This window comes from Choristoneura fumiferana, chromosome 22 (genome assembly GCF_025370935.1).
Source record: "Choristoneura fumiferana chromosome 22, NRCan_CFum_1, whole genome shotgun sequence".
NCBI lineage: Eukaryota > Metazoa > Arthropoda > Insecta > Lepidoptera > Tortricidae > Choristoneura > Choristoneura fumiferana.
The window spans coordinates 2,188,324-2,210,963 of record NC_133493.1 but is presented as its reverse complement, the minus strand read 5'-3'; the positions used below and the strand labels follow the sequence as shown (position 1 = coordinate 2,210,963).

The window sequence follows — 22,640 nt, the reverse complement described above, 5'->3', positions numbered from 1 at the left end:
TGTTGGTCGTAAGTGGTGAGATGATGGCGAATCTATACTTGAGTTTAGGTAATTAACTAAATGTAAACAAACCTCATCTGCCAGATTTGATTTCAAGGATTTTAAGAATTTAACTTATCCATCATTGTAATACAAACTAGACTAATGCATTACAAGAACTGTTTAGATAGTGCGGGGACTTTGAATTTTTAAGACACCTTGACTTTGTTTTGTTTACGTTTAGTTAAATACTTATCCAAACCAAGTATAAGACGTGACCATTGGAACTTGTTTAGTAACGTATAATAACATATAACTTAACGTCTGGAATCACTAATCGGTAGGCAACTACATCCACTTTGTTTTTTTATTTATTCTTTATCTTTTTTGTATTTTTTTTTAATTTCAGAGAAATAAACGGTTTATTTGTTTTATCACTTTATAATCATTATCATCAGCCAGAACACGTCCACTATTAAACAATGGTCACAATGAACGACAATCAATTGATTTGGTTTCACCATGAGCGCACAACTTTTTGCAGACAAGATCGTTGTAAGACCTAGCATTTAAAATTTTATTTTTGTTGATTATTATTATTATTAATCTTTCATGCCTTGCCTTGCGTGCCTTTTGCGGTCGAGACGGCTGGTCCTTGGGGGGCTGAAGCGAAGTCTTTGGTGTGGGAGCTGGGCCGTAGGCTACGGGACAGGGGTTGCGACCCCCGCTCCGGGTCGTACCTGGTTCAGCAGGTGGCGCTGGCCATACAGCGGGGAAATGCGGCTGGCATTATGGGCACCTTTGAGCCGGGTACGACGCGGAATGGTGGTTTTTAGGTTGTAAGTAGTTTAGGTCTTAGTTTGTAGGTTATATTATAAGTTTAGGTTAATTTTTTTTGTTAAGGTTTCTTTATATTTCATGAATAAACATTATTATTTATGATAAAATCTTGCATGCCCCAGCTGTCTAATCTTATATGCCAAAATACAATCGCGGCGCTAAACTTTGCTTTAATCGACTTGACGTCGGAGTTAAGTAATCAATGCATTGCTTTTATACAGAGTCCATTGCACTTTCCAGTCGAGTCGGTTAAAGATCAAACCAAAACTAATGCAAATTGATGATCCTCGAACCATTGAACAGTTTGGAGTTGAATTAAAGTTCAGAAATTCAAGAATATATGGAGTATAGAGATGCATGTTGTCATTTCATCATAGTGTATTATCACCTACTATTGGACTGTGAGAGTATTTGTCATTTCATTAGTATACCTACTAGACGGCAAAAAAGTCTGGTCCTCAAATATATGCAGCAATAGGTAATTTTGTATGTAGAAGGTCAAATTTTATGCCGCTGAGTATATCTTGGTAATAACAACAAACGAAGAAACGAAATAGAAGGAAAGACAAAAGAAGGATGGGATGTGAAGTTCCCATCCGCACTGGGCCCGCGTCAGAACTGCGGTCCAAGCCCTCTCATTCTGAGATGAGATCTGAAGATCACAGTGGGATTATATGGGGGCTTTGCTCGCGTCAAATATTAGATCTGCTCGAGAGTAAAAATTCGCACATTCGGTACTAAGCTTTTACAGAAATTCTCAAAATTTCCATTGCGGATGATGATGATGATGATGATGATGAGTTACTCCTATCCTTCATTAGAGACATAGAGCTCGTAACTAGAAGAGTTTTCCGCTAGTTTTTACCATCGTATAACATGTTTTGTTTCTAGCTCAGTCGATTGAAGTAACGGCACATAAACGGAATATAAAGTAACTGTTACTTCAAATTTCAAATTCGTCCAGTTATTTTAGCGTGAAATAAGAACAAACATAAACTGTCGCATTAGTTAAGCGAGCGAGCGGGAAATGCGAGCAAAGCGTCTCTATTTCAGCTTGAGCAAAAATACCTTCATAATGTTTGAAATATTATAACCTACCCACAAAAAATTGGAAAACCCCCGACTTTGTCACTTCAAAGTTCAATATCTCAACAACGGCTGAACCGATTTTGATGAAACATGTCTAAGAACTAGCGCTAGAAAATCTGTTTTTAATTTTTAAAAAAACCGCATTCAAATCGGTCCACCCGTTTAAGAGCTACGGTGCCACAGACAGACAGACAGACGGACAGACAGACACACATAGCGGTCAAACTTATAACACCCCTCTTTTTGGATTGGGGCTTAAAAAAGAAATAAGAGTAGGGGGAAGATTCAGATTTCTGCCCTACACTACGAAAAGCAAAATTCGAACTTCATATGTTGCCGTCCCGTTGACGCTAACATTATTAAATACGAGAGTGAGATGGAAGGTACAATACGAATTTCGATTTTCGAATTTCGTGGTAGCCGTAGCCGCTCGGGACGTTTTGTTACTGGCTACATAGACAACGTTCTGCTAACGTCGTTCACTGGATTACGGTAGCCATTATAGCGGCACCGTTATCCTACAAACCATTTTACCGCTTATTTTGTCAACTTGCACCAGCTCGCGTGAAATGGCCGCCCGCAATTGGATGGCCAGCATTTGTTTTTATTTTCGGCCAGCGGCAGCGGAACACTCATCGACAGCTGCGGGCCTAATCCGACACAGATCGGTTAAAAAACGCAAATCTGGAAAGTATTAGGACCGAAATGTCGCTAGATGGCGTTAGTGTCGAGAGCTCCGATTGAGGTTAAATACGTCTTGCTTGTGATTGGCTCATTTAGTTAAGAGCGTTTATACCTGCTGAGCTGGCAACGTTGCATTTTTGTTAGTTTTTCTCGATTACTTATTTTCATTCATGTACGTTTGCAATGAACAAGAGGGCTTTTTTTGGAACTTATATGAACTTAATGTTTTCCTTTCGAAGTAAATTTCAAATGTAATTCATGTACTCAGATAATATAAAATTGATTAAAAACGTGGTCTGATATAATTTTTCTTATAATATATAAGCTAATGTGTCTACTCCAATAATTTTATTATTCGTGATAAACTTTCATTTTCTTTACAGACCGTTGATAAACATAAATTCGTTTTTAAAGAATATAAAAGTCTATCACGAATAATTATTGGAGTAGATACATTAACTTATACATTAAGAAAAGTTCTATCAACCACATTTTTAATTTTTGTTCAATTTTTATGGAATTATCGAGAAAAACCAACAAAAAACAACGTTGCCAGCTCAGCAGGTATAAACGCTCTTAATTAACCAATCACAAACGAGATAGAAATTTTAAAGTTGTTAATGGACCTCAAGATAAGTACTAGCGCTGAAAAGGGCATTGGGTAGTTTTTATTCCGGAAAATTGTAAAATGTTCTACCGACCGAACTACAAAGAAATTCCTTTTAGACATTCGTATTTCTCATTCATAATCTCTGTCGTGATCGGGGATCGACTTATACTTATGATAGACGATATGTACTTAAGTAGATCGATATGGCATACTTTCGCAGTAATGCATCGCGATGATAAACATTCGAGAATATGTGGACCGATGTGGGGTACTTTCGCAGGCACATGCGTCGCATTTTAGTAGGTACTTTAGGGATGCAGTGAATCGCAATTTTGAAGTATGGCAGTGTTTTAGGACGTTCGCTGTTGGCCATAGCCAAATTTGATTTGTACTTATTATTTTATTCTTATTACTAAATAAATAAAATATAATATATTACAGTAATTTAAGTTACCAACCCGCACTGGGCCCGTATGGGAACTACGGCCAAAGCCCTCTCATTATGAGAGGAGGCCTGTACCCAGCAGTGAGACGTATATAGGCTGGGATGATACAAGTATAATTGAATTACAGTAATTAACAACTTCTAAAAAAAGGTTTACCTGACTAATATTATAAAAAGGAATTACAAAACAAAAACTAAATATGAACTAAACTAAAATTACAAAATAAAAATGAAAATTTAACAGAGCTTTGTCCCCATCGAAATAATCAGATATAAGGCTAATGAGGTAATCATTGAACTGGACAAAATATCTGGTAATTCTACAATCCATAGCAATATACAAAATGAATTAAAATTAGAACTCATAAAATTTAACAATGCGATAGCTACTCGTGTCATATCTACCCGAATTTGTTCAATAACGAAATTATCACCGTGGGAAATTCTAGTGAAAATATTCTGAACTATTCTGCGAAAATTGTGTGTTTAAACTGTGTGAAATAAAACTCAGTACTAATGCGCAACGAGCTTGACGCAAATCCTGTTTTAAACCAGTTTTAAAAATCCGTATTTCATTTTTAATTATTCATAAATGAACTCTTGCACTTTTTGTTTTTACTTTGCGTTTGTTTTCGGGATAAAGATAGCCCGTGTGCTTTTGCAGACATTAAATCTTTACTCTCTTTTACCCGCTTATACCCACTGAACTGACTTTGATGCAATTTTGTATAAAGATTATTTATCTACACAAATATAGTAAATCTCATTATGCGTTCAAAAACCATAGGTAATGACCAGTATTACGACATTAGATTCTATTATGAACACGGCTGTATCGTAATGAGATTTCATACATCGTTGCAGCACGGGGGGGGGGGGGTCGTCCGCACCACGTGCAGCAGCAGGTCATTCTCAATGGTTCTTGAACACATGATAGAGAATTTAATATGTGGATATAGATAAAATATTGTATGCAACTGTACGTAATTAGGCCTTAAAACACTCATGTGGCCCTATTATGAAACTCGGCACTCGTATACAGTTGCATAAAATAATATTTAGACCCTGGGAAGTACAAAGGATAGTTTTAATTTGCACATTCTCACGGATAACGATCAAAAAATGTAATAAATGAAAATTACGAAAAAAGGTTCATGATTGTTTTTTAAATTCAAGCATGAAATTCTTATTAATCAGAATCACTAGCGCTATTGATTGGGATAAAGAAAAAAGTGTATTTTTTAATTATTTGTATTTTTTGGATAGGTATACTACATAGAGGGTTGTTGCATAATGGGCATAAAAAATGTATAAAAATTGGTGTCAATTTTCTTCGTCAAAATCGATAGTGCTCGTGATTTTGAGTAGGTACGAAGAATCCGAATTAACAAATTCTGAAAAAAAAATACGTAAAAGGTTCACTTATAATGAAAATACCTGTCTATAGCTTTCGATAGTTAGGTATAAACATCTGTTTTCATCTCTATTGATTGCATTCACTCATTTTGTTTGAACGCCGAAACGAAAACGCAATAAGTCGCAAACCAATGCTTTGCAATATCAGTCTTAAATCCACTCTATTGGGTCTAAAGTAGTGTCTGTGATTCATGTTTTCATTTGGACTTAATGGCCCTATTCAGAGCTGTATTGTGTTCAGGACAGCATGAATTTCTCATTGTTGGACTTTCTCTAGCTGCGTCACTAGATCTAGACAGTTTTTGCAATTGGGCGTCTTAGATACGTTACTATGTAAGTACAGTCACAGGGCGGCCACGCCGTACAAAATACGTGTTCTTGAATCTACATAGGCACGACGACGTCTGTACACGCGTCAATGTGTGCGTAAGATACACAGGGCTGACTATCGCAAAACCTTAATAAGTGCTACCAATGACATTTAAAGGTACTTATATGTAGGTATGTAGGTATAGGCTTAGATAGTGCAAATCAAAGCATTTTCTCAATAAGTGAAATGTAAATTTCTTTGACAAATAAAATTCTTTAACCATAATTCGATTTCATGTACAGTCAGCAACAAAAATATACATACGTTTGAAGTGCCAAAAATATGTATACAGGACTTCATTGCCTGAACATTAAGGTCGTGTATCCTCCTTACGCCCAAGTATTTTTTTTGATTTATGAACATCAAACTTTATGTCATTTATGATAGAGTTTGATGTGAAAATACAATACTTAAGTCCTTTATAAAAGACTCTGGGCGTGATTCATATCTTTGTTGCTAACTGTGCTTTGGGTTAGGTTAGGTTAGGATAATTTTATAAAAAAAGTTCTGTGAAGGTATCCTTTGAAATTATATCAAATGTTGTTTTATCCAGTGAAAATATATCTAAAGTTGTTATACCGATCATTACGTACATATATTCGCAACACATCTTCGTACGTATTTGGTGGATACGGGGCCTTATTGCCTGTAAAATTTACACCAAAAATTACCGAATTTCATACATATTTATGGTAAAATCTAAATTTCAAAAGCACCTACTTAGTACGCGTTACCCAATATTTATTTCTATGTAGGTGACTAATTTTATCTACTGTCAGTTCACTTATATCATCAAAATAAACGCCCCATAACATGAGACCATTGCGTCATGAATAAATCGTGCCACGGCAAAAAAACTTCAAATAAAAATGTGGGCCAGTAAAAACAGTAAAACAACCCTTTAACGGTTGAACACTAAAGCGACCGTGCATTTTACGACGCAGTAAAGTGGTCAGGTGGATCCTTAAAAAATTACCAGGTGATTTTTTGGAAGGAATTTTAGTAAGCCTAGTAGCTTTCAGAGCATGACATGAGTGCGTGAGAGCTACTTTGGGGGCGGCAGACGTGGGCTTGCCTTCGGAATCCAAAAGCTTAATGGTTACTTGACCTGAAATGTATATTTCAGAACTAAATTATTATTTTTTTTTTTAATTTATGACGGTGGAAGCATTCTACACTTCCACTGAACGTTGATTAGTGTTTAGTTTTGTAACTAAGGAACCCCATACATCCCTGTATTATTATTATTATTATTTTATAATTTTTTCTTTAATTGTATACTGTAGTTTTTAAGTATTTTATTTCTTATTATATTATTATGAAAAAATGACTTTCTGCCAAGTTTCTTGCGGCGCATTCTTCTTGGCAATGATGGTCTTTCCGAAAGCGCTGGTAGTTTAAAAAATTACGTAACTAAGGAACCCCATACATACATACAGTATTATTAGTCTAACATCTGGTAGTATGGTGTACGGTTGTGTTGCTCTGAAGATGAGCTCTGGTTGAGTTCGAAACGCGTCAGTGTAGTGTGGTGGTGGTGATAGATGGGTTTGTGTGATTTGTGTGTGTTCTTACAGTGTGGAGGTGGAGGAACTGCATGAACACGCATATCTTGCATATACTTAACTATCATAAGGTCGCAGGTGAGCAAAGAAAGTATTTTAGTTAATTAGTATTATTACCTTCACCGGCGCCGGTGACCGTGTGTATGAGGAGCACCACGACGCATAGGCACCGTTGCCCCTCTACCGACATAGCGGCAGTGGGAACTGCACCTGAAACAAAAAAAAACCGTTGTGAGGACCAATAAAATCGAGTAGGTACTCGTAAATATAGAAGTTTAAACATGGTGTTTCATAGACAGGCATGCTTAAAGTCACCGATATAACTCAAGGAATATGCAATTGCCACGTTGCTCGAAAGCGCGACTCATGGTGCAGGATGAGCCTGGGGCGCGACACGCCCGAGAGGACGTCCGCAGATGAGATGGAAGGATGACGTCCGGGTAGCCGGGTCAAACTTGATGGAAGTAGCACAGAACAGAGAGAAGTGGAGAAAACTGAAGAATGCCTACACCAAAATGGTAGAAAATGGCTAAAAAGAAGATAAGAAGATGCAAGTTGAAGTGACAAATGGGCGGGTACATCTCTCAAAGAATCTTTTTTTTTTCATTCAATTCCGTATCGAATAACAACAATTATTTTAATATTTTCGCCTGTTTTGTCATAACTTTGTTTTGTCATTCATTCGCGAACGAGCATGATTAATCACACCACATTTCGGAGTCATTCGTTCGTTCAGCCGTGCGCTTATCTCAGAATTAGCCAAATGAAATGAAATTTGGTGGGTTTTCAACAAGATTTTTACACCTCAATGGGCGTGTTTAGATAACTTTGTGTAATGTTTTTATGTTTTGCCATCATTTGATAATATGTCTGATAGATTATGTGTCTGATAGCCAGCTTGAAAATACAGATGTTTTATGTTAGAAAAGAACAATATTAAAAACGAAGCGAGATTAATGTGTCATCTCCCAGGATAAAAGGATCGAAGGATTTTGGGCACAAATTTGTGCCTCTGGGAGAGGACAGGTTAAAATGGGATGGATGATAATTTATGACATAAAGTAATCAAACTAATTATAGTTTACCTGCCCGGTACAGTCAGCAGCAGAAGAGAAGCTATGGTATTCAAAATTATTTCAACACTTTTTTATTACCTTAGCGGCAGAGACATGTGTAGCACCATAACCGTAACTGCTCATCTGCTGCTGATTGTACGCACATAATTTAATTTCTATAGACTCAATTAAGATTTCAAGATTAACTCCATCCAGCCATTAAAAAAAATATAAGTATATTAATAACAGGATTAAATCCCGGATCACATTTACCAGTCGTGTTGTGTCGTGACGCATCAGAGCGGTATCGGTTTCATACATTTTATATGGTTGCGTTCACATTTATCTAATGCAGTGTGTTGTGACGGCTTGTGTTCTGTCGCATCACAAGCATAGACAGAGAGAGACAGACACAGAGCATCATGACACAACAGCATAGACAGAGAGAGACAGACACAGAGCATCATGACACAACACGCCAGATAAATGTGAACCGGGCTTAACGCATGTACGGGACATACATAGAGATTGTTATAAAAATGACCCCGCTCAGCATGTCACTGGTTGACAGTACTTATAAAAAACGTTGAGAAAAAATAGAAACAGAGTTATTTTTCAATACAAAAATGTCCATTCCAATGGCAATAAATCTTCGTGTTTAGGGTGTTAATCCAATTTCATTTTCTCCGGGTAAAATTAAATTAACGTTTACGGTGAATCGTTTCCCAATTTGTTTATGCTTGTTAGTAGAAACGCGATAAATGCTAGGATAAATAACAGTGAAAAAATAAAACAAGTTGTTTATTTTTTGATTTGTATTATTTTGAAATAATTGATTTAGTTAATACCCTTAATGTAAACACCACTTTCAGAGGAAAAGTTAAGCCTTCGCCCAGCACAGGGACATATAACAGGCTACACAAAAAAAATAACCTTGAGTAATCTTATGTAATACTACTTCAAGACATAGCAATCCAGGGGGTAAAATTTTATTACTTATGATTGTTTTTTTGGAGTATTTTTGTATTTTTTATTTCAACTCCAAATTTGTTACTTTTACGGGTATCCCGTGAAACCATATCGAAAATACAAACTGAGACATGGATGCACAGAAAAACCAGAAAAGAGACAAAATCGAACCCAGGTCCTATTCATGCTGCGTGCTATATACACTGCTGGACAGGAATCTAGACACGAATTTATCCTATGCATACATATCTCAGGTTGCTTATTTCTACTTTGCTACTAAAGCAGCAGCACTAGCGACATCTATGTTGCGTCGACAGACGTCACACTCTTTCGGAACCAACCGCTCACCCAGACAAGAGATGTCGCTACTAAGCAATCAAATTATGATTGTTTTTTTCTGGTTTTTCTGTGCATCCATGTCTCAGTTAGTATTTTCGATATGGTTTCACGGGATACCCGTAAAAGTAACAAATTTGGAGTTGAAATAAAAAATACAAAAATACTCCAAAAAACCATTCATAATTTGATTGCTTAGTAGCGACATCTCTTGTGTCTGGGTGAGCGGTTGGCAGCAAATGTTAGTTTCAGTTACTAGCTTTGTTAACGATACAAACTAGAAATACTAATTTACGTTCATGAGGGCTTATGCTTTTAGCCCTTAAAATATATGTTCGTATGGATGACACACGTTGTATAAACAAATTACGCATAACTATATCAAATTGGCTTATCAAGCTAACTAAATGATATTCACAAATTGAATATAATAATGTATGTACTAAGTTTACAAAGAGAATAATTATGCCGCTTATTGTTTCCTGATTTGAATTTAATACAGACTTCCTTGACATTTCTTGCTCAGACTTTCAGTCAGGACACGCCTAGGTATCCATAGCGATTTCGAAACTATACATTTTGTAATGTTATTTCATTTTCAGGAAATGTTATGTCCCACTTCTGGGAACGGGCGCTTCACCTAGTCATTGTGTTGCTATCATACATTTATTCAAATTAAAAACATTTAATTTAGACCATGTCCATAAGTGTTAGTTTACGTACCTTATATTCTATATTAGTTAACTCTAGATTTACATTATGTTATATACAGAGCCACTGGATTCCATATGTACTGAATCCCAGTGTTTCCAAAAAACGCAAGCAGGAGATTTCAACACCATAAGCACGAGGCCGTTGGCGCTGTCACACACACGGCGCATCAAGGACGCTGTTCTGTTTCGTATTACTGACTTAAAACAGTCGGTACGCGCCTCTGCGAGCATACCCGATACGCTACAAAACGTGGCAGCCCTATCAGCATCCTGAAACCGTTATTATATTGGATGCGCAGGGCATTGGCCTTTTTCGTGTAATTGGTTCACAGGCTGCACGTGTAGAATGTCTAACAAAATGCCTTTATAAAAAAAGGATTTATTTTAATTTACTTATTATTATAACACTAACATCTAATGGCAAAAGTACCGAGTATGCTGAGTGCTCTCCAGCGTTGGTTTTTAGCCTGGTCCTTCTGGATTATTGGCCGTAATTATACTAAATTGTGTAGGGTATTACATATTTGTACAGTTGTGTCTATCAAACCGTTATGTGGTAGCCAAACAGTAAGGAGAGAGTGTAGTAACAAACGCTACTCGTTTGAAATGCCACAGCCTTACTCGCCAACGAAACAATTATCACTGGTATAATCCAAAGTGGAATTGAAAACGGGCTAGACACGGATTTAACTAGAAACCTCAGCAATATCTGGAAAACGGTTATTACGTAATATCACAAAGGAACGTTTCGTTATACCAAAATCTATACTATTAAAAGATAAATTCTCCTACTAATACATATTTTTTTGTGTTTCTGTGAGCGTGCTTGTATGCCTGTGACTGTTAGTGTGTGTATTTTTGGGCCAAAAAGTCAGTTATGTGTCAAATAGACTCTAACTCTGCAGGTGCGAATTAACACTGTACCTACACATTTAAAAAAAGAAGGCTATATTAAGTATTTTCTACACATACCTCGTGTGGCCTGTAATAGGAGCAAATAATCCTATCCTATTCAACTAATATTATAAATGTGAAAGTTTGTGAAGATATTTGGATGTTTGTTACTCTCACGCAATAACGGCTGAACCGGTTTACATGAAACTTGGCGTACAGATGACAAAGATCGGCATCGAGACATAAGAAAACAATAATAATAATAATATCATTCATAATAATGATTCATAATAACAATCACGTAACAACCCGATCACTTCCAGACTAACAACTGAAATGTAAAAAAAAAACATGTTGATCGTATACAGTGTAGCAGTGCTTGACCAATCCACAGATAAGTTGGTCAGTTAACTGTACCCATTCGCTCACTAATTATTTTAATTAGTAAGACAATCATAATAATAATAATAATAAAAACGGTCTAATAGCGAAGAAACGGTCTAATAGCGAAGAGTCTCGACCAACATCTCAAGAGACTCTCGCTAGATGGCTGGATCAAGAGCCAGATACAGAAGGCGGTACTTCTGGACACGGCACGCATCGTCACTCACTCTGCGGCCCTGACCACCGGTAGCTTGGGCCCTACCTCGTTACCGGCGGCAAACTAGGTTAGGTTTTTATAATATTTTAATTTTGTATCTACTTTTCTGTATTTTACTTTTTATAACTATTATAAAAACCTAAACCTAAGAATGAAAGAAAAATAAAGAACATAATAATAATATCATGGGACACTTGACGCCAATTGACCTAGTCCCAAACTAAGCAAAGCTTGTACTATGGATACTAGGCAACGGATAAACATACTTATATAGATAAATACATACTTAGATACAAATTAAACATCCAAGACCCGAGAACAAACATTCGTATTATTCATACAAATATCTGCCCCGATCGGGAATCGAACCCGGGACCTCAAGCTTCGTAGGACAAGGAGAGAAAGATTGCGCATGTGGGTTTGCGGCCACTTTCCTCATTCACTCAACGACTCATCGCTCTCAATTGAGCTTTTTGCCTTGCCAGAATGAGCTAAAAGATCCTCATTTGTATCCGAAAAGAGCTAGTGAGCCACTGAACAATGCTAACTGATATTAAATTGTGATACTTTTGAATCGCTCACTCAAACTACACATCTCTATTATAAGGTAAACCGTACGAACCTCAGTATCCGAATGCGGTTCTCAATGGGAACTCCAATACGTTTGCGTGTTGTAAGATTGCTATGCTCCCAATATTATAGTGCAAAATTGTGTATAAGTGTCGGGGTCGTATGGCGTGGCTGGATGAATTTGTATGAAATTATTTTGTCGACATCTAAAATCTCAAAATCCCAACTAATAAGTCTAAAGACACCATCTCTAAAATGACTAAGCACTGCGTACATTTCGCTTTATAACCTAACAAAAAAAAGTTAAACCCCGACTTTGTCACTTCAAAGTTCAATACCTCAAAAACGGCTGAACCGATTTTGATAAAACATATCTAAGAACCATTGCTAGAAATCCCGATTTCAAATAAAAACACTGCATTCAAATCGGTTCACTCATTTAAGAGCTACGGTACTACAGACAGACACACATAGGGGTTAAGCTTTAACACCCCTCTTTTTGCGTCGGATAAAGGGGCGCTGCTATCACAGATACTCATAGATAGATATATTCGTCCAATTCGCATCAAGTCGTTTTTTTGCTAAAATAATTCGGTCGTTGAATTTCTTACACTTGTTACACCACAAACTGATATCAGACAAATAAATCATCCACATAGCTAAACTAACAGTACTTCCCGTCTATTCTTATTGAGATTGGATTATACGATAATGTATCATGTAATCATACTTTAATATGTCTAAGTGCCACAGCAGTTTTATGTCGAAGAATAACGCTCTAGAATAAACGTTGTAATATCCTCTACTAAGTCGTTTTATGAAAATATACACCCACTACACTCTGGAAGTTACGAAAATGGCTGTATCGAAACCGGATCGGATTCTAAAAGAATATTGGCCGCAGAAGCCAAACTAGTTTGTTTCGGTTTATTATGATCATCATCAGCTGGAAGATCTTAGTAAGATCTCTTCTCTTCTCAGTGCTTACTCTTGGCAGAGCAGTCGTGGTCACGGGAGACGCTCGGTAGCGCTTCACTACCGTGCGCCATTTATCGCTTGCTGAGGCCTGTCTTGCGCATTCGTTGAGTGATTTGTCAGTCAACGACTTGATTTGGTCCGTCCATCGCAATGGGGAACGTCCACGTGATCTGCTGCCATTCACCTGGCCCTGCACAACCAGTCGCTCCACGGAGTCCCTCCCACGTCGCGTCACATATACAAAAAACTGGAGTATTCGGGAGTGCACCGCCGTTGATAACCTCTCGTCGATGTCAAGTTCTTTTAAGATGGAAGCATTGGTGCGGTGCTGTGTCCAGGAGACGCGAAGCAGTCTCCACCAACACCACAATTCTAAGGCATCAATACGCTGCCTCTCCCATTCCTTCACCGTCCATGTCTCGGCCCCGTATATAAGAAAATGGAGAATACTAGTGCTCTTACTAGGCGGATTTTGGTGGTCTTGGTTATGTTCCGGTCCCTCCATACTCTAGAAAGCCTGTCCATGGCACACCGGGTAATCACCATGCGTGGCTTGATCTCGTCTTCGGAACCTCCCTTATTTGAGACCAAAGAGCCCAGGTAGACGTATGACCGTACGACTTGGCAGTTTGCAATCTCGGTGACGATAGTAAGATCTCTACTTAGAAGGAGAGTTACCCAACTGGTGATTCAAATTTAATTTTGTTATATATTAGAGAGTAGTCACGTATAATAGACAGGTATTTTTTAGCTGCTTTATCTCAAGAAAATCGTAATGTTTTAATCTTTGGAGATATTGTTCTCCACAGTACTTACTGAAAATTAACTAAACCCTCCAACTTCTTCAGAGTTTTGTTCGAGTTAATTGCTAGTTATTTTACTGGTTTCAATTTATATTTGAAACGAAACTTTTACGATTATTCTTGCAGATCTAAACTGGGTTTTATAATATAGGGTACATAGTCAATTATTGGCCTACCTACCTTATACACAATTAATTCTGGTTATCTACATACAAATAGAATTCATTTTTATTATATAGGTACATAAGGTAGCCAGTAATTGACGATTTACCCTACTATCCGCATACACAGCAACGCATACTTCATTGAAGTATATTGAAAATTCTATGCTCCCAGCAGCGACGTACAATAAAATTTTATTTCATCCAAGTGGTTGGATATCGGTAAGAGCCGATGAATTCGTAACCAATGTACATTCCGAGACTTTTATTATGAACATTCGTGGTATATTGATCCCGTTTTTTCTTACTGCCGTAGAGAGGATAACATTATGTTTATTATGCAGGCTTGCGTTGATATTGCTAAGTTGCAGCAGCTATGGAATTTGTAATAACTTTTCAGTAAAAGTTTGCTTGTATCACTAAGTATCATGAGCTGCTTGGATACCTACACGGGTGGAACAAGTTGGTGGTACAGTCAGCGTCAAATATATCGTGGCGGCCAAAATGGTCAAAATTATTGACGCCGAAGTATTTGAATGCTTTGGCTGCTACGATATATTTGATGCTGACTGTACTACGATCGAGGAATAAGGAAAAATTCCTAATAAATATATCACAATATTCATTACCTAAGTAGCAGTAAGGTTGTCTGGAAGAGATCGCTCTTAAGCTAAAAGGCTCCTATTGCTTACCTTGTAATTTTCTCTCTGTGTACCTGTGTTTCTCATCGCTTACTCCTTGTGGTTTACAATAAAGAGTCATTGTATTGTATTGTATACCTACCTCCCGTTTTTCACATATCTTTTATCTTTTTTGCATTTATACGTGCTTTTTATAGTCTAAGGGACTGTTTCACCATCCATTGATCAGCGTTAACCGACGGTTAAATGTGATGCCGTCTCCGTCTATTCGAACAAAACAAATAGAGACGAAACGAGGATGGTGAAACAGCCCCTAAATTGAATAAAGATATTTTGACTTTGACTTTCATAAAACGAGCCTACAGTTTTCTATAAAGACCAACCACCCTATTTCTGCTTTATAAGATACGAGTATGCACGGGCGGCGGTGTTTTTATTCATCGAAGAGCCCACCTGCTTGTTTTTCCTCCAACTTATATAAAAAATACAATTTGGCATCTGATTCCAACAACTCTTAAAGCACTCTGTTTACTTACAACAAAAGCTTTATCCCGGTTCCGCATTACGCGCTAGAGAAAAATACGACAGCAACCAGCATGTATTAATTAATTTATCTATTGACAAAAACACTGCTAGAGCAGTATTTACCGTAAAAAAGAATTGTGCGAAAACAAGAGTGGAATCGTGGCGTTTACCCGAAATAGAACCGGATTGAACTGGTGCAAGGCTCTTTTTCCCGCGATATTTGCCGCCATTTTCTTTTCTGTGGGCGACTTACATGAAGTGTTTCCCGTTTGGTCACTTTGATGTTAGGTTATTCTTTAGGTTTTTAGTAATCGGATTCATGGAAATATTTTCGTGTGAATGACTCTGAAGGACGTTTGGGGAGTTTTGCTAAGTCAGGGATAAAGAACGCATTGAAACTTTGAAATTAATGAGAAAATACTCATGTTTCACAGGAAACGTAGAACATATAACAGAATAATATCCTAAAAATTCTAAGTAAGGTTATAAAAAAATATTTGATACACATTTTTTCTTTTATCACTTAAACAAAAATTATGAACATTATAGGCAGTCAAAGTTCCAGGTAACGTCACGTCGTGTGTCATTTTTTATGCGACGCCACAGCCTTTACTTCTGTACTTTGATGCGTCCCATCTTTATAATTTTTTGTTTGATTTAATAACCTAACTAACAAAAAGTTGAAAACCCCCGAATTTGTAACTTCGAAGTTCAATATCTCAAAAACGGCTGAACGGATTTTGATGAAACAGTCTAGAAAACCTGCTTCAAATCGGTCTACCCGTTTAAGAGCCACGGTGACACACACAGACAGACAGACAGACACACATAGCGGTCAAACTTATAACACCCCTCTTTAAGAAAAAAACATGTCCGATATTTCCTGAAAATCTAAGTGACGGATTAAGTAGAATAATTATATTTTTTACCTTTTTCAGCTTTCGACGCAGTTGCGTGCATCATGAGTGTGTATAACGGATGTATCTTATGTATACAATAAAGTTCACCAAGCATACAAAGGGAAAAACTATAAAATATAAATACCCGGTTCGAAGGACCAGCATGTCCATGTGACTTTAAGTTGTTGGCCACTGATTGTAATATAACAGTAAAAAATAATTTAAACAAAACAAATTAAAGTAAAAATTAATTTTAACTTGGAATGACGTGATTACACAGAGTCGTTGCCATCTTTCATATATTTAGACATTTGATGAGATTTTTCAAAGTCAAAGTCAAAGTCAAAGTATCTTTATTTGTAAACACAGGTGGTTACATATACACAAGGTGTTATAGCGTAATTATTGGTATCACTATGTTTCGCCCACAGCATACAAATATTGCAAGTTTAAATGTATGTACTTAATGCAAAATTATAAAATTAAAATCTTCAAAAATAAATAAATTACGAGTAAATATCCTAATACAAAACATTTGAAAAAAACAAACCGTGTCAAACTACTTAATACAATACGTTATAATTAAATTGTGGGAATAGATTTATTAAGATAGGCCAAAATTAATTTTATAATGTCATAACATGTATATGTCAAAAATTTCTTAAAAATTGAAATTGAAAATTTTAATTTTGTAATTCTTAATTATCATTCTAGCGCTCTTTTCTGCGAATATGTATTTGCTTATTTCCCTCTAAACCTGTTCTCAAACCAGTTCTTACTAGTTTTTGCCTAAAAAGTAATACAAATTAAATCAATCATCATCATCATATCAGCCAAAAAACATGGCTTAAACTAATTTATCCTGAAAAATTGTGAATTTCACGTCGGACATAAACTCAACGGCCGGCCAGGGCTGTCTTATATTAATACCATAAACACTCCAACAGAAAATGGGAAAATTTTCTCTTACAACATTAATTATTTTCAAGATTAAGTACTCAATTTTATGCGTTTTTAAGGTCAAGATGAAATCTTACAAAATTTGGTCGTCAACAAACTCAACTTGAGAAAAGTTAATTGAAGTGGGTTATAACTTCCCTTATACATCAAAGAATAGAAAGGGATGAAGGACTCAGGCTCGGAGTGAGACGGTAAACGTTTCAAATCAAAAGAAAACTTGAGTTGTCGAGAAGTCTAATAAGAAGGTACAAAATTTACTGTCGATGACTTTTGAATTAAGTTTTTTAGTTGTGAACTAGATTAACGCACTAAATTTTAAGTCATTTCAGCTAGAAAATGCAACTAGAAAAATTTCAATGAACAAACAAACCTTACAAGACAAGTGAACTAAATAAATAAATAAATATCACGGGGCAATTCACACCAATTGACCTAGTCCCAAAGTAAGCTTAGCAAAGCTTGTGTTATGGGTACTAAGCAACGGATAAATATAATTATATAGATAGATACATACTTAAATACATAGTAAATACCCAAGACCCGAGAACACACATTCGTATTTTTCATACAAATATCTGCCCCGACAAGGGAATCGAACCCGGGACCTCAAGCTTCGTAGTCAGGTTCTCTAACCTCTAGGCCATCTGGTCGTCTAAAATAATATAAGATATTACTCTGCAAGCGGTAGTTACTTTACGTACACAAGCAATAGTGAAAACGAAAATAAAAGCATTCTCCCAGTTAAAGTTTTTCATAAAGCGGAATATGCTATTCCCTATTTGATCGTAAATCAAGTGAAACGACCATTAAACAACTTTTATGGGTATTTTCTAGGTCTTCAGAGGGCCCTTCTTCTGAAGTATCACACACTATTAGAATAAGGTTAAATGTAGACGACGTTTTGGCAAAATCTTTACTGTGACTTGTTGAAAAAACTAGGGCAAATCCGAAGAACAAATCATCGATATAGATCAAAAAAGTAATTTGAAGTGGCAATGGACGGGCCACATCGCACAGCAACAAAAGTATTGCAAATTAGCAAGAGACGATTATAGTACAGGTCGCACTCATTGCAGCAACTGAAATAAGTGGCGTATAATGTAACATCAAGCAAGCAAACCCAAAGGGAGAGTTTAATAAAAGTCCTGGCGTTACATAAAAAATAACGGTTCGTTTCCAAGTAATTGGTTTCGCGATTTACTTCACTTTATGCGCGTGCGGCTTGAAGATTGAGCGAGGAAGGCATAAAAAATGGTCAAGCTCGAGTTCGATTAGTGATTATTTACTAGTTGCTGATGACTTCGTTTATGTGGATTGCCAAAGAAAATTGGTTAAAATAAATTATGTCATTATCTGTAAAGTCAACTACAAAGTAACCGATAGGTAGGTTAACGATAATGTAGAGGTGACCATAATTTTAAGTCAAAGAAATCGTGTAGGTATGCCTATATATTATTGTAACTTTAATTTAGCCGAATCTATCTTTTTGTATTTAACTATACGTTCACATGAAGGCCGATTACAAAATTGCGAACTCTTCACTTTTGTTGTTTGCATAGGAAAGACGCGCACTATGAGCGCACTTTAGACTTTATTTTTAACCCCCGACGCAAAAAGAGGGGTGTTATAAGTTTGACCGCTATGTGTGACTGTGTGTCTGTGTGTGTGTCTGTCTGTCTGTGGCACCGTAGCTCTTGTTTAAGACACCCGTTTGGGTAGACCGATTTGAATGCGGTTTTTTTAATTGAAAGCAGGTTTTTAGCGATGGTTCTTAGACATGTTTAATCAAAATCGGTTCAGCCGTTTTTGAGATATTAAACTTTGAAGTGACAAAGTCGGGGGTTTTCCAACTTTTGTTGGTTAGGTTGGTTAGATTGGTTTTTGGAGTCTTTTTGTATTTTTTATTTCAACTCCAAATTTGTTACTTTTACGGGTATCCCGTGAAACCATATCGAAAATACAGAAAAACCAGAAAGAAGTTAAGTAGCGTAGTAGAAATAAGCAACCTGAGATATGTATGCATACGAAAAATTCGTGTCTAGATTCCTGTCCAGCGGTGGTGTAGGGTTCGATTCCCAGTGCTGGTCTCTTTTTCTGGTTTTTCTGTACATCCATATCACAGTTTGTATTTTCGATAGGTTAGGTTAGGTTATTATAAACTTATTTTACGTCTCACTTTTAGGGGGAAAGAGAAGGCGTTGTTTTCTTCATTATTGACAACCTAACGTGAGTTTTTTCCATCTCGCGTGATAAGTATTAAGTTCTCTTTCCGTTTCCTCTATTTCAAAATTTTAGGAATTCTGAAAGTTGTTTCTATAACCTACCTTTATTCAACAAACAATTAATAGTAAGGAGAGATTGAAATATTTTAAAGTGTAAGTACTCCTTAAAGTGCAGAACAAGAGTGAAATGACACGTTAATGAACTAAAAGAATTTCCTTGCTCACCCGCGACCTTACGATACACAAATCACACAAACCCATCTATCACCACCACCACACTACATTGACGCGTTTCGAACTCAACCAGAGCTCATCTTCAGAGTGACACAACCGTACACCATGCTACCAGTTGTTAGACTAACGAACCACAACCACCGTTAAAAATTTGTCACTGTAATTCCCCAAGTACCCACATATGTTTTTTTTTAATAAAACAAAACTACCCACAAATTATTAATAAATTTTAACCGTCCTTCAAAACTACCTTGATTTTTATTTATTTACTGTCAAGGCATGTTTTATTAATTACCATTGCTGAAATTGGATCCAAGCCGTAGCAAGGGAGATGAAACTAAATTTACCTGCTCATTAATAATAGACCCCATACTGTTGTACCTATCTAATTATCTCCATGCGTTCTAAGACATCGAGACGAAACCCCTTGCCACAATAATGTAACACTTCATACGAATCTGAGTCCGATGAAGAATGATTTAAGTCCAACAAATGTTTGGCAAAATTCGACTTATCAGGATGCTCATTCCTATATGCCGAAACATGCTCTTTAAATCTAGCATTAAAACTGCGACATGTCTGTCCAACATATACTTTACTACAGTCATTACAAGTGAGCTTGTATACACCCGATCTAGTTCCTTTATCTACCTTCTCTTTGTGGTTACAAAGTTTAGAGTACAAAGAGTTGTTAGTCTTAAAGGCTACCTTAACATTGTTTGATTTTAAAATACCATAAATTCTATCAGACAAACGACCAACGTATGAAATGCTACACCTATATTTGTTAAAAGACTGCGATGGCAACACGGCGTAAAGCATGCTATTCACTATCCGTGCCTGCTTCTTCTGAACCAAAATATTTACCATTGATGTAGTATAACCATTTGACAACGCTATCTGATAAATAAAAACTATGATGTAATTTTATACTGAATGAATAAATAATCTAATCTAATCTAATCTAGTATTTAACTCTAAATCAACATATATATACAATATTTATTCAATGAGTTTATTAATTAGTAACTTCGAGCCGAGTCGAGGGTAAAAGGCTAACTTTTAAAGTACAGCTAATAACAATCTTACAAAGTTAAATAAACTTGCGTCTAGATTTTTTAGGTCTAAGAAAAGGTTTAAGAAAAGAAAACTTAATTACTTTTCAAAGGAAAAATGGAAGGTAAGGTGTACAGGCATAATTACACGTACTCGCATAAATCATTTGATATGAAATTATAAGAAAACAAAAGTGTTATGTGAGTCTTTAAGAATGGTCAAATATTTTTTATGTCCTGACCTGAGGCCGTATTGCCTAATGTTTCTAACGGTCGCGATCGCAATCAATTGACAGTTTTTGTATGCGAAATCTGTCATTTGTTGCGATCGCGAGCGTCAGAAACGGTAGGCAATACGGCCTCTGATGTGTTTTATTTTATTTAAACCATTTCGTCTAATATAAATTAGTCTGAAACCATCTAAATTTCAGAAAATTTTAAAAAATAAGCCTAATTTGTTAAAAGCCCATGTTAAAGATTTTCCAAAATATTACACTTTCAACGAGAAAAATATCACGAACCTACCTATTTAAAAGATCATTTAACCACCTATTAAGTACAATAGTACAAAAAAAAATCATGTTTACAAATTTCGTGGCCATAATAACGTGGGTTGTACAGCCAACTAATATTTTTAACCCCCGATGCAAAAAGAGGGGTGTTATAAATTTGACCGCTATGTGTGTCTGTCTGTCTGTCTGTGGCAGCGTAGCTCTTAAACGGGTGAACCGATTTTAATGCAGTTTTTTTTATTTGAAAGCAGGTTTTAGCGATGTTTCATCAAAATCAGTTCAGCCGTTGAAGTGACAAAGTCTAAGTCTAAGTTTTCCAACTTTTTGTTGGTTACGTTATTAGTCTAGGAACTATTTATGTGTCTGTTTTTGTGACTTTTCGTAAATCACTTTTCTGTGGCCCGGCGGAAGACCAGTGCTGGTTTTAACCAGCATATGCTGAGCCGGTCACAAGACTGGTCTGAGTGGAGAGCCTTGGGGGAGGCCTATGTCCAGCAGTGGAAGTCTTTCGGCTGACATGATGATGATGATGATGGTGGTGAGCCGGTACCTTTTTATACTGCGGCAACTACTTATGTAATTTTTAAACCTGTGTAATGTGTCACTGCTGTTATAAATAAATTATTTTCAATCTTTTTTTATGTACTTAAAATGTTCTCACATAAGAATCAAACACGAGCTATACAGTCGCACTTAAAGCAAGACCGCCTCCATTTATTTTGGGGGGTAATAATAAAGCTCGTGTAAAGTGTATTTTAGTTAAGCCCACTGTCAGTTAACTGAGCTTAGAAGCTTACCCCGCAATTTAGTGGTGTCGAAGGAGCTTTCGCCGAAACCAAAAGCTCGGGTGTTTTGGACGAAACCGAGTTCTAGCGTGAATCTCATCTGATACATACTGTTGAAGTGGTTTGAGCGTGTTACGTGTACTTATGTGTGTTATATGATTTGATAGTACCTTAGAGATTGAATAACAGTAGTAATATATAAATTGTAACTAACTTTTAGATATAAATAGTTATCACCAAGTTGCTTTTCCAACTTACGATGTAGGCCTTAAAAAGATACCTATTAAATGTAAATAAAAAAGTAAATGAGAACAAGGGATAAAATGGTCTCTAAGCAATAAATACTCATTTTTAGGGTTCCGTACCTCGAAAGGAAAAAACGGAACCCTTATAGGATCATTTTGCTGTCCGTCCGTCTGTCTGTCAGTCTGTCAAAACCCTTTTTCTCAGGAGCGCGTGAAGGTATCTAGCTGAAATTTATATCAAATACTCAGGTCTACTGTCCCTTGGAGCTGTGAAAAAATCAAACTTCTAAGCCAACGCAATCAAAAGATTCAGCCGTTTATGCCGCAAATTTTCGAAACTCGCAAGGGAATCAAAACTTACAGGGTACTTCCTGTGAACACAGAATCTTGAAATTTAGTATGAAGCAACGTCTTATAGCACAGATAAGAGAAAAATTGCGTAAATCGTAAATTTTTAGTTACATCATGTTATATAAATACTTTT

General features: G+C 36.4%; 1 protein-coding gene across 1 annotated transcript in view; it reads right to left on the bottom strand.

The window, feature by feature from the left end:
- LOC141440348 (uncharacterized) overlaps positions 1-22,640 on the bottom strand; it is a 145,571-nt gene that overhangs the window by 54,411 nt on the left and 68,520 nt on the right. The window contains exon 2 of the mRNA XM_074104855.1: positions 7,116-7,208. Within this exon, the coding sequence (XP_073960956.1) occupies positions 7,116-7,188 (73 nt within the window). The 5' untranslated portion in view covers positions 7,189-7,208. The remainder of the gene's footprint in view (positions 1-7,115; positions 7,209-22,640) is intronic.